General features: G+C 55.9%; 3 protein-coding genes across 3 annotated transcripts; all 3 read left to right on the top strand.

Moving 5' to 3' along the window:
• Positions 1-2,620: 2,620 nt before the first annotated feature.
• Positions 2,621-3,624, top strand: LOC116454122 (C-C motif chemokine 4-like). The gene is made up of 3 exons (XM_032130312.1): positions 2,621-2,788; positions 2,970-3,084; positions 3,216-3,624. The coding sequence occupies exons 1-3, from the start codon at positions 2,716-2,718 to the stop codon at positions 3,319-3,321; spliced, it is 294 nt and encodes a 97-aa protein (XP_031986203.1). The 5' UTR covers positions 2,621-2,715; the 3' UTR covers positions 3,322-3,624.
• A 102-nt stretch (positions 3,625-3,726) lies between these two features.
• LOC116454123 (C-C motif chemokine 5-like) lies at positions 3,727-5,557 on the top strand. The gene is made up of 3 exons (XM_032130313.1): positions 3,727-4,517; positions 4,858-4,975; positions 5,324-5,557. The coding sequence occupies exons 1-3, from the start codon at positions 4,448-4,450 to the stop codon at positions 5,421-5,423; spliced, it is 288 nt and encodes a 95-aa protein (XP_031986204.1). The 5' UTR covers positions 3,727-4,447; the 3' UTR covers positions 5,424-5,557.
• A 4,791-nt stretch (positions 5,558-10,348) lies between these two features.
• On the top strand, positions 10,349-11,306 carry LOC116453925 (C-C motif chemokine 5-like). Its single transcript, XM_032129907.1, has 3 exons — positions 10,349-10,498; positions 10,734-10,842; positions 10,992-11,306. The coding sequence occupies exons 1-3, from the start codon at positions 10,426-10,428 to the stop codon at positions 11,083-11,085; spliced, it is 276 nt and encodes a 91-aa protein (XP_031985798.1). The 5' UTR covers positions 10,349-10,425; the 3' UTR covers positions 11,086-11,306.
• The last annotated feature ends 426 nt before the right edge of the window (positions 11,307-11,732 follow it).

Here is an 11,732-nt window from a genome sequence, read left to right as displayed (position 1 = left end):
CGGCTCCTGTGGCATGCCCAGCATTCCTCCCAGAGGATGGACATGTCCGAAATTGGATTTAGCCGTGATTTTCCTGGTGAAATCTCCTCTGGAGAAAGACGGCAGCGCTCATTCCATCTTATTTCCATAGGAGGAGGAGTCTCGGGGCAGCTGGGTGCCCTCAGGGGCTGCACACTCCACTTAGGGGAGCACTTTTGGGGATGAGATGCAGGCACCCACTGGGTTTTATAGCCTTGGACAGAAAAAAAACCCCAAACCACCTCCACTGCTTTTTGGAGCAGAATCCAGTTGGGCTCTGGAGGGACGTGGGTGGCGGAGGGGACACTCTGAGCCACCTTATTTTGGGGACAGGAGGGGGTGACCCATCCTGATAGAAATCATCTCTGCAGCAGCAGGGGAAGTCCTGGGTGGCTGGGGCTGGACAAGGAGCTTGAAAAAGGAAACGACACGAAGGGGGTGTGAATTCAGTGGTTACCTCAGCGTCAGCCTCGGCGAGGCGGTGGAAAAGCTGATCCCGAGGAAAAAAAAAAAAGCTCAGCCCGAAAAGGGAGAAAAAGAAATTAAGAAGATAAATAAAAGAAATTAAATAAAAGAAATTAAATAAAAGGAGGACGAGGAGAATAAATCAAACAAATCCTTGCTAGAAACAGCCCTGCCCTGGCAAAGCTGCTTCGCTCCCCGGGCGTGACTTCGGCTGCAGCCGCCCCCGGGGGTATCGATCGGCTGGGAGGGAAATGCCGCAGCATCGATAAAGCATCAGCTGGAAAAGCAGCTGTGCCCCGGGGGCGAGCGGCATTCCCGGTGTGTCCCGGTGTGTCCCGGTGTGTCCCGCACAGACCAGGCTGGGGCTGGTTGGGAGCGCGGAGGGGGATTCAGCACCAGCACTCCCAGGAATGCTCCGCTTTCCTCAGCAGCGTCCACCGGGATACTCCAATCCCACCCAGAAGTGGGAGGTTTGGAGCGCCTGCAAATGTTTTGGAGGGGGCAATGAAAGCTCAGCCCCCCGGTGGGGTCCCAAATTTTGCCACCTCCCCCTGTGCAGGAGCGGGGTCTGTCCCGTTTGTCCAAGCCTGGAGCCAGAGCTGGGAGTGCAGGCACGGAGCCCCCCCCGTGAAACAAGGCAAAAAAGGAGGAAAAAGGTGTTTTCCTGCCTAGATCATCTGTGGGATCAGAGGATTTGTGGGGCCACCCCAGAGCAGAGACTCTGCCCATGTCTTGTGCCCTTCCCTGCCCCAAACACGATGGGTTGATGAGCTGGGAATGTCATTGCCATTCTTTGCCTGCCGCATCCCAGAATTTTACCTTGGAGTCTTTAAAAGGGCTTTTCCCAGCCCGACAAACCCTGTTTTGTTTTCCTCGTGTTTCGTTCTCTTCCAGGGAATATTTTCTACCCTCAGAGGGCCGTGTTTGCCCCGGCTGCGCCAGGAGCGTTGTGGTGCGTGGGGGTAGGAAGAGGGATGAGGGAAAAGATGGATCCGGTCAGGGAAAGGCGAGCCAGGCAGCTGAGCCAGAGCAGAGCCGGAGTCATCCTCTCTCCTCCGCTCCCTGAGGAGGGATTAACCGGGAATTTGGGTGATGACAGAACGTGGCAGACAAACACAGACCCCCTCCTCATTATCCCCGGGGCATCAGCCGTCACCTCACTGTCATCCCGCACGCTCATCCCAAAGCAAATTTGGGCTGATTTCTGGGAAATGGCTTTGAAGAAGAGCGAGTGGAGGCTGTCCCCATTCGTGGCAGGGCAGGTGCCTTTCCCGGAACAGCATCCCCGTGGCAGGGCTGTGCCCGAAATGCCCCAGGGTGCCCTCGGCATTCCCAGCCCCGTGGTGGGATGAGATTCCAGCACAGCCTCTGCCTCTCCCCGCTGCTTCCCACCACCCGCCAGCTGCCGGCAGCTGGGAAGCGCCCTGGGATTTGCAGGGGCTGGGGGGAGAGGGGGATTTTGGACAGCTGCAGCCAGGCAGAACCCTCGAGGGAAGCCCCTCGCTGGCCTCTGCCTTTCCCAGCCCAGCCCGGCCAAGAACACGAGCTGCTGCTTTGGCACCGAGCGCGGGGAAGTGCAGCCACCTGCTCGTCCTCCCCCCGGCCCCAAACACCCCCAAACACCCCCAAAGGCAGCGCAGAGGAGTTTAAGTGCCTGATGCAGAAGATGTTGCTCTGTGTTTTGGGGTTTTTCTCTATGGTTTGATTTTCTTTATGGTTTTTTTTTTTTTTTTTTGGGGGGGGGGGGGAAAGGGGTTTTTGGCTGGTGGTCCCCAGGATACAAAACTGCAGGGTCGGGGAGGGGGGGGGGGACATGGAGCATGGGAGACCCTGCAGAATGCTGTGCCTGTCCCTTGTCCCATCCAAAGGACATCCCCAAACCCTCTCACCCACCCTGGGGCTCCTTCCACGTGGCCTGGACACAGCCTGCCCAGGCAATCAGGGTGCAGAGCCAAACTTTGGGAACAGCCTGTCCATCAGCCCTAACGCTGGAAGCCGGAGCTCAGGAAAAAATCCCAAGCCCATCGGTGCCAGAAGCACAGCCTGGGAGCACATTTTTTTCTTTCCCAGGGCTGGGAAGGGGATGAGGTGATGAGTATCACTTACCCTCTGTGCTTTGGGACGTGGCAGGGGACCAGGCCCTCCCCCTGGCCCTGCGGGAAGCTCCCCCATAAAAGCAGCCGGGACAGCCTGGCCCCGGCACAGGCGGCTCTGCCACTGCCACAGCCCAGCATGAGGACAGCGCCCAGGGTGGTCTGTGCCCTCCTCATCCTCTCCATGCTGTGCTGGCACAGCCTGGCTCAGAGTAAGCACTGTCCCAGCCCCAGGGGCTGGGGGACGGGGACAAAACCCAGGGCTGCGGGGTCGGGTTCGCTTCATCCACAGCACGCAGGGGGGTCCCCCCAAAGAGCTGCCATTGCCATGGCAGGAGGGCTGAGGAGGGAGTGGGGGTGTCCAGGCTAAGCCAGGCTTGTGCTGTCCCCCAGGAGCTCCAGCCATGCCGGACAAGTGCTGCTTCAACTTCCAGATGAGAAGGATCAAGAGGGACAACGTGGTGGCCTGTTACCCCACCAGCCCCGAGTGCCCGCACCAGGCTGTGATGTGAGTACCCCAAATCCACCCCTGCGTCCTGCCAGGCCCCTTGCCTTGCTTTGGGTCCAACCCTGATTCCCTGAGCCCCTCAGAAACTCAGTGTTGGGGTCCCCACTGATCCCAGCTTCTCTGTGTCCCAGCTTCAGGGTGAGGAACGGGAAGGAGATCTGCACCCAGGCCAGCAGGCCGTGGGTCAAGAGGTACCAGCAGAGCTTCCAAGTCAGCTCCTTCTCCATCCCCAGCTAGCGGGGTGGCCGGGGACAGCGGGGACTCCTCCCCATGGGGGACACCGCCGAGGCAACCCCTTTGCATGGGGGACACTGCTGGATGGAGCAGCTCACAAGGAACATCCTCCCCCTCACAATGACCTTCACCACCTCCCTGAAGGCGCCAAGGGCCTCTCCCAACCCCTCATCCCACCAGGATGGAGTGTCCAGACTCTCTGTGGCCCACAGAGAGGCTGCAGCAGCCGGGGGGTGCAGGGGGAGCAGCCCCACAGCTGTTATTTGTAGACACTGAGCAGAATAAAAGGTGATTCCCACATGCAAACATCTGTCTGTGCGAGTCTCTCGGGAGTGGGCACATCCTGCTGTCGGCTTTCCTGCCCACCTGCTGGGATCAGCAAGGAGCCAGGAAGAGCTGGAGCCTCAGCCAGGTCTCTGTGAGGACATCCAGGGGTGAACGGGGCCAAACCATGTCCATGAGGGCTTTGGGGAAGCACCAGAAGGACAACACTCCCGGCAGGAGGGGCCTTCCTGTGCTCCTCACCCCCCATCCTAATTAACGGCCCAAATTCTATCAGAGGGCGATCTCGGGGATGCCTGAGACAGCCCAAAACCCCAGGGTGCCACCAGGAAATGTGATGGGCGCTGTGACAGCAGCAGAGCCACCACAATGAGCAGCCAGCAATGGGTGATGGAGAAACACCCAGGGATGAGCCCGGCCACCACCCAGCCACCCCACCCCAGAGCAAAACGGCGAGAAGAGGCCTCGCAGCCAATGGCAAAGGGGTGATTCTTGCACAGAAACTCGCACAGGACTTTGGTAAGTGTGAGCATCATCCTGTGTGGTTTGCTGGTGGCCACAACCCAACCCAAAATAGACTCAGCCCCAGCATCACTAGTGCTCCCACACTTTCCAGCAGCCCTCGGGTGTCACAGTGGCCAAAGGGGCTGTGAGGAGGAATTTCCCTTCACCACTTGCCCTTCATGGAGAGATCCCAGCGGTTCTTTCCACGGGGAAGGCCCGGAGCTGTCATGGAAAGCCTGGCAGGAGTTATATATTACCCAGGGGTGCGGGCAGGAGGGCAGCGAGCTCTTGGTGGCTGGAGCAGAGTCAGAGCTGCTGGTGCTGACAGAGCCTCAGGTGGGACATGAAGATCTCCTTGGCCCTGCTTGTCCTGCTGCTGGCAGCTGCCTGGGCTGGGAGGCCAGGGATGTCCTGTAAGTATCAACACGGAGATTTTCCTCTCTGAGCTGTCCCAGCTCCTCCTCTGATGGGATTTGGGGCTGGGGAGGACAGTTCAGCTCCTGATGGGGTTGTGGGGTGTCACCAGCTGCCCCAGCATGGGGCTGTCTTGGATTTGTTGAAAATGAGCAAAAATAGGGTTGGGTTCAGCCCTAGAAAAGCCCAGCTGGGGAGATCTACGGGCAGGGAAACGGGGGGCTCCTACCCCGGGGCAGAACATCCCCACCAGGGCTGCAAGATGTGGGATCAGGGAGCAGGAGCAGCACCCCTCGTGCCAGGAGTGGGAGAGCACTACATCCTCTCTCCTGCTCTCAGTCCGCAGCTCCAAAGTCATGTGCTGCCGCAAGGAAAAGTTCTCCCGTGGGAGGATCCCTGAGGACAAAATCCTGGAATACCACTACACGTCTCCCACCTGCACCCACAAAGCTGTTCTGTGAGTAACCTCAGTCCCACCCAGCCTTCCTCCCTGCCACCCCACTCCTCACCTCGCTCACCCAGCTTCCCTGCAGCTGCTCTGCTTTTGGGGAGTCCCCCAAACCCCTTGGGAAGGGAGCTGAGGGTGGGGCTGCCCTAACCTGGCTCTTCACACTCACCTGCTTAACCCAAACAGCCCCAACCCCCCCCTGTTTCTGCTGTCAGTGGGGAAATGGGGAGGAAGCCAAAACTGCAGAGGTGGCCAAGAGTCAGCACTTCCAGGAAAAGAGGGGGGCAGGATGCTGCAGGAATCCCTGGTGGGATGCTCCACTCCCAGGCTGACTCTGGATATTCTTTCCCCCCAAAGCGTGACGATGCCGAGGGGGATGGTCTGTGTGGACCCAGAGGAGAAATGGTTCCAGAAGTACCTGAGGAAGCAGAAGAAGCCAAACAGCACCTCCAAGTGAAGCTGCCTTCCCCAAAAGCTCTATTTATTTGTACCCCATAATTCTCTGTGCCTTCTTGTGTCACTCATTAATTTATGGAGCTGGCTCCGTCCCCTCCCTTGTGGACTCAATAAACCCTCTCGTGCTGACCTGCAGCTGCAGTGAGATGTCAATCCTGGGGGAGAAAACGGGTCACATCCAGGCTCAGCATTCCCAGGAACAGCCCAGGAGCCCCTGGCAGGACAGGGAAACCCAAAGGGCTCAGCTGCCCTCCAAGGTGGAGCAGCCCCCGCCCAGCTGTGGGGTTGAGGATGCCCTGGGCAGCTGCCCATGGGATGGGGATGGAGCTGAGGCTCCCTTTGGGGGTGTTTGAGGGTGTTTAGGGGTTGGACTGGCTCTGTCCCTGGGGAACACCACTGGTGACAGCCCCAGCCTGGTGTCCCTCTGTTCCCCACCACTCCCTGGGCCCGGGTTTGTCACCCAAACAGGGCACCCATCCAAGCCACGGGCAGCCAGTTTCTCCCGAGAAATGCTGAATTATCCACTTCCCTGTTTGTTTGTGACTCACTTGAATCATCTTTTTGATGAGCTGGGACTCTTTTTTGACGGCCTCACTCCTACAGATACCTTTATTCACACTGCCAGACTTGCTGCCATTTATCTGCTCCCATTTAGGGCATTTTTTGTACAAATCGATGACCTTGGGCCAATTGATCTGCCACGATCCCCACAGGATTCTTCAGCAGCTGGAATTGGTCTGGAATTGGAAAGAATGGTCTTGCCTAGAGCTGTGTGACTGCAATTCTCAGCCAAAATGAGAGTTAACAAGACTTTTCTTGTTGCTCTTTGGTGCTGGAAATCCAAGGATCCAGCAGAATATTGGGATGTGTGAAGGACAGGGCAGGAACTGGTTCTCCAAATCATAGAAGCATTAAAGAAAAGACCTTTAAGGTCAAGTCCACCCATTAACCCAGCACCAAATTGTGTCCCCAGGTGACACATCTTGGGATGGGATCTCACTCCAAATGCCACGTTCACCCCGAGCACTGTGACTCAGAGCCGGAGCCCACACAGAGGTGCAGGATGATGACAGCAGGGCACGACCTGGAGAGGGAAGATTGCCAAGAGTGGGGCTGAGGGCCACCAGCTCAGTGTCCCTGTGGCTTTGGCAGTGCTGCATGGCAGGAGGGTGGCTGCAGTGCCAAATCACTGCCCTTTTCCCGGGCATAATCCCCCACTAATCCCTTTGGGATTTACTGGAATGCCAGGTGTGCTGCAGCCTCCTGCCTGGGAGAGGTTGGTCTTTTCCTGGCCATTCTTCCTCTCAGTCTGGCACAAAACTCACTCTGTCTTTGATGCAGGACCACAGGAAACCTGTCCTGGGTTGTGGGCCTTCCCTCAGGATCCTCGGAGAGGGAAAGAACATTTGGGAACTGGAATTACAAACCCATCTCCGCTTTGAAGGCAGAATTACTGCCATAAAGCCACACACACGAGGGTCAGAGGCAGCTCATGAGGCTGTGCCTTCTTCAGAACCTCGAGCCACGGGACCCCTTTGCATAATTTTTATCAATGAGTGTCACTTCCCAGAGGGAGGTTGCATAACCCCAGTGGTTTTCTCTGCACTTGCACGGGATCAAAGTGCTGCCAGTGCCTTTCATTTCTTCCTGCTGTGGGCTCCTGTTTTGGGGAAGGCAGAGGTTGCTGTGATCCCTTTGGTGCTGCAAAATGTGGGGTCCCTCTCCTCAAGAGGTGCCCAGAGCATCCCCCTGCCTCACGGGCAGCAGTTGGACTTGATGATCCTCGTGGATGCCTTGCAACTCAGAATATTCTGTGATTCTCCTCTTATTTATTTTTGGGAATGTGCAGCCCTAAAGGGCAGGTTTCTCACCCCAGGACTGAGCAAATTTGGGGTCTGCTCTAGCCCCACACTGTCTCAGCTGCTCCCCCTCAGTCAGGGTTGGTCCCTCTGCACAGCCCCAGAGGGTGAGGGGGGTTTTAGACTTAATTCCATCCTTTTCTTTGGGTTTCTCATGCAAGGCAGTGCCACAATCATCAGATTATGCAAGACCAGGGCCACATTTGCTCAGCAGCGGAACCTCTCCCAGTCCATGTGAGTCTGTCCTGGTGGTGAGGTGGCCACAGCCTGGCTCAGGAGGAATTTATGGGAACCTTTGGGGCCTTTTTGTTTGACTGCACCTGCCCCACCTCCCTCTTCCTTCCTCATTTGTTCCCTTTTCCCTTTTCTCTCCTTGGTGCACGAAATTTTGATGGTGTTGAGAACTTGCCTGTAACCAGACAAGCTAAAAACAAGTGGCAGCTTTGGCTCTTTACTCCCCTCCCTAACAAAAATGGGCTTTTTCTCTCTTTAGTTCTTCAAATTTGCATTTGTAAAGCCGAAGTTTCTCTTTCCCTGCCTTTCCTCCTCCCCAAATTCGTGTTTGTCTGCTGGATCCAAACATCATCTGCTCACAGACGAGGCCTTCCACGGCAGGAGAAATAAAACCACCCAGCCATTTCTTTACTCTCACTTTAGATCAGTTCCCTGTATCTAATTCCTCAAACAGAATTAAACACAAACTCCCTGCCTTTGTGCTTTTGTGCAATTCACCGTAATACCCTCGATTCCAGTTATAATGGAAAATATTTCATCAGCATCCAGTAAGAAGTCCCATCCGGTCCTCGGCTGAATGGAGAACCGAAAGCTTGGCCAGTCACTTCTGCAGCAAAGAGGAAATGGTTTTGCCTTTTCCACCAGAAAGCATCTATTAATTGTGAGATTCTCTGGGCTTCCTGCCGGATGATAAGTCACCCTCTGTCATCCTCTGGAAACTGCAGTTCTCACAGTGCCCCGATCTCAGTTTCCAAGGTTTTCTGGCTGTGGGATGTTCCCCACCACTCTCCTGGCATTTGTTGTCCCCCCGTGCTGCTCTCTTGTCCATCCTCCCCTTCTCCCTCTGTTTGAGCTCCCACCAAGGCAATAGCACCCAAGTCCAGCTCATCTCTGGCTCAGGGCTGTCCTCTCCATAAAAAAACCCATCCCAGGGTTTGGATAGCTCAGGATCTTGTTCCTGTGGTTGAGCCAGACAGCAATTCCTGGTTTCCTTCACCCTAACAGCCTGTCTGTCCGCACTCCCACTTCTCCCCCATGCACAGAGCAAAGCTGGCCCTGGTAAGGGCAGGAGAGGTGCCAGAATTCCAGGGGTGGCTGGAGGGCAGAGGTGTGGGAATGTCTCTGTGGGACATGTGGGGTTTACAGGCAGAGAGGTTCATGAAAGCACAAAAAACTTCTGCTGGCTCATCCTGAACTTGGGATTCCCCTGCACAAAGGGGGTGCTTTGAGTTTTAGAGAAACCTCTGAGTGCCTCTGCAATGAGCAGAGCAGAAAACCAGAATAAACTCGTGCTGATCTGCATTCCCCCGAGGAGCCAAGTCCCTTCCTTCTGCCTTTGTGTTCCCAGGGACATGGCACAAGCAGCAGGTGAATTCTCCAAGCCTTTCTGATGGAGAGCCTGGCTATCGTTAAATCCAAAGGACTCATTGATTCCTTTGCAGCCCCGTGCACAGAGTGGCTGGAACAGAAATAGCTGAAAATTGGGAGTTGGAGAAAGAGCTGGAACAGCTGGACCTGTTCCTTCACCACCCCAAGACCAGCTTAGCACTGCCCAGCTCCTCCTGACCAACTCCAGGAGATGATTTGCAGCCATTCCCACCTCAGAGAATGGCAGGACCTGGTGGCTGGGGAAGGTTTGCTGGCCAAGAGGCAGCTGCTGTGAGCGGGGAAGGGAGCAAAGGCACTGCCATGGCTCAGCACTTTGGGCAGTTGGACTTTTCCCTCGAATCAGTCAGGAATTAGTCATGCCCGAGGCAGGGTCAGCAGGAAGGCCAGGGGAAGCTGGGGGTTTGCATGGTGACTGCAAACCCTCTGTGGCAGCATCAGGGAAAGGCTGGAAAAAGAAAAAAAAAAAAGGAGTGTGGAGTGATTTTGGCAGCTCACTCTGTCTGGGTGTGCAGCAGAGGGGGGTGTTTGGGAATTACCCTCTAGCATTGCAAATGCTGCCCTTTTTCACTCACTCTCCATTTTCCTGGAGGTTTCATCTGCAGTGAGCTGATCGCAGTGGGCACCAGCAGGATCCTCTCCTCTCTCTGGCTTCTGCCCTTAATGCTGTCCCTGACAGAGGGAGCTTTGCTTTTTGGGGCTAAATCAGGAGAGATTAAATTGGATTAAATGACCCTGCTTGGGAAGAAGTGGGCAAGCAGTTAATTGCAACAATTTGAGCGTTGAGAGGCTGCAGCCAAAACTGAAAGCCTTAAAGAGGTATAAACTCAGCCAGGGACAGGGAAGGTAGCAGGGCAGGCTGCAGGCCTGGATCAGAGCACAGACCCCGTGTCTCTGCAACCTTTCCAGTGAGGAAATTGATCTTTTGACCACATCACAGCAAAAAGGGACAAATGTGAGCCCCATGGTGACTTCCAGCTCAACACAACCCTGTCCCTTCACGATCTCTGCTGTCCAAGCAGGAGTTGGGGTTACCAGTGCAGAGGAATGTGTGTGCAGTGGTTCCTCGCTCCGGATCCCTGTGGTGGAGCAGGGTGAAGAAGTGGCATTTGTGGCAAACCCGGGGAGAAGTTGGGATCTGACTCCTGGCAGTGGTGTCCTGCCAGCAGCAGCGGCTGGGGGTGTCCATGCCAGGGCACCTGAGCTGGGCTATTCCACCCCCAGAGCTGCTCCAGAGCCCTGCCATGGTTTGGGACCACCAGGCACCCAAAGAGCACCCTGAAAGCTGCAGCCTCGTGGCCGGCGCTTCCCCTTCTGCGGTTTCCTCGCCTTCTCCAGCTCAGCGAAACTGGGTGATCCTGACACAATTTCCCTGGTATGATGCCATCACTTTCTTTCCTTGAAGCCCTGCACCCGCCCTCCGAGGAGGATAAAAGGGGAGCACGGCCCCAGGGGCCACAGAGTCCTGCAGCCTCCCCAGCTCCAGCTCCAGCTTCGCTCGCAGAGCCCTCAGCCCACAGCACCATGAAAGTCCTGGCAGCCACCCTGGCCACTCTGCTCCTCCTGGCCACCTGCTCTCCATCTGAGGGCCACCTCGGTGAGTCCAGCATCACTGCATCCTCCCTGGGAGCTGCCAGAGAGTCCCAGCTCTGGCAGGGCGGCGCTGGTGGCTGTGGGGAGGGTTGGGGGCTCTGTATGCAGGTTTGGAGCTGGGGGGCTCCTGGAGGGGGTTCTGCCAGGGATGGTGGCACGAGATGGCAAATCCCTGGTGGGGGGCAGAGGCTGTGCTGCAGCTGAGGCGTCACCAGGGCCGTGTGTCTGTCCCCTCACAGATGGTGTCCCCAGCACCTGCTGCTTCAAATACCATAGAACGCCCATCCCTCGGCGCCTCGTCAGCTCCGTCTTCATCACCAGCAGCTCCTGCACCAAGCCAGGCGTGATGTGAGTACCCAGCACTGCCAGCGCTCGGGGCAGTGCCCAGGGGTGCCAGGGGGCACTTGGGGACGTTCATGGGACACTCGAGGTGCTGCTGGTGGGACTCAGATGCCACTGCCTCAGCCCAGCACCTAAGGCAGGTTTTGTTCCGGCAGTGTGGTCACCAAGAAGGAGAAGATGCTGTGTGCAGATCCACAGGCACCATGGGTGAAGGAGCTCCAGAAGCACTTCCAGAGCCTGGAAAACTGAGCCTTCCCTGCTGACATCCACAATCCCACCCCTGCATGGCTTCCAGCCTCGGGCACACCAGAGAGGATTTGACATCCCCTTCTTCGACGGGGAAAATTATTTTATTTAACTTATTTAAGTTAAACTAAATATTCTTTTTCTAAGCACAAAAATTATTTAAACTGTGTCAGAATAATAAACTGAAATAAAGTTCATTTCAATCACATCAATGTGTCTGGTCATGAAGAGTCAGCTTTGATGTCTCCTTGCACCAAGGTGGGAGAAGAGACCCACAGGGACCCCCTTGCCCTCCCTTCACCCTGGGTTTGCTGTTCCCCAGCCTGGGTCCAGCTCTGGTGCCACCCAGCCTGTCCCCACAGGTAACACCAGTGGTGGCTTTTGTTTAGGGAATGTCCTGGAAGCACCATGGTGCCACAGGAGAGTCAGGGCATGATGTTCCATGGGATGGAATATCCTTTGCCCATCTGGGATCAGACTCTGCCCCCCCACAGCAGCTCCTCAAGTCCTTGATGAAGGAAAACAACACATCAGAACAATTAAAACATCAGCGTATTATCAACATTATTCTCATGCTGGATTCATCAGCAAATATCTAAAAAATGATAATAAAATTGAGCAGCAGGTCCTTCCCCAGCTCCATTGCCCCA

This window comes from Corvus moneduloides, chromosome 20 (assembly GCF_009650955.1).
Source record: "Corvus moneduloides isolate bCorMon1 chromosome 20, bCorMon1.pri, whole genome shotgun sequence".
Taxonomy (NCBI): Eukaryota; Metazoa; Chordata; class Aves; order Passeriformes; family Corvidae; genus Corvus; species Corvus moneduloides.
Note: the sequence above shows the minus strand (reverse complement) of the source record. Positions and strands in the feature narration are given on the sequence as shown.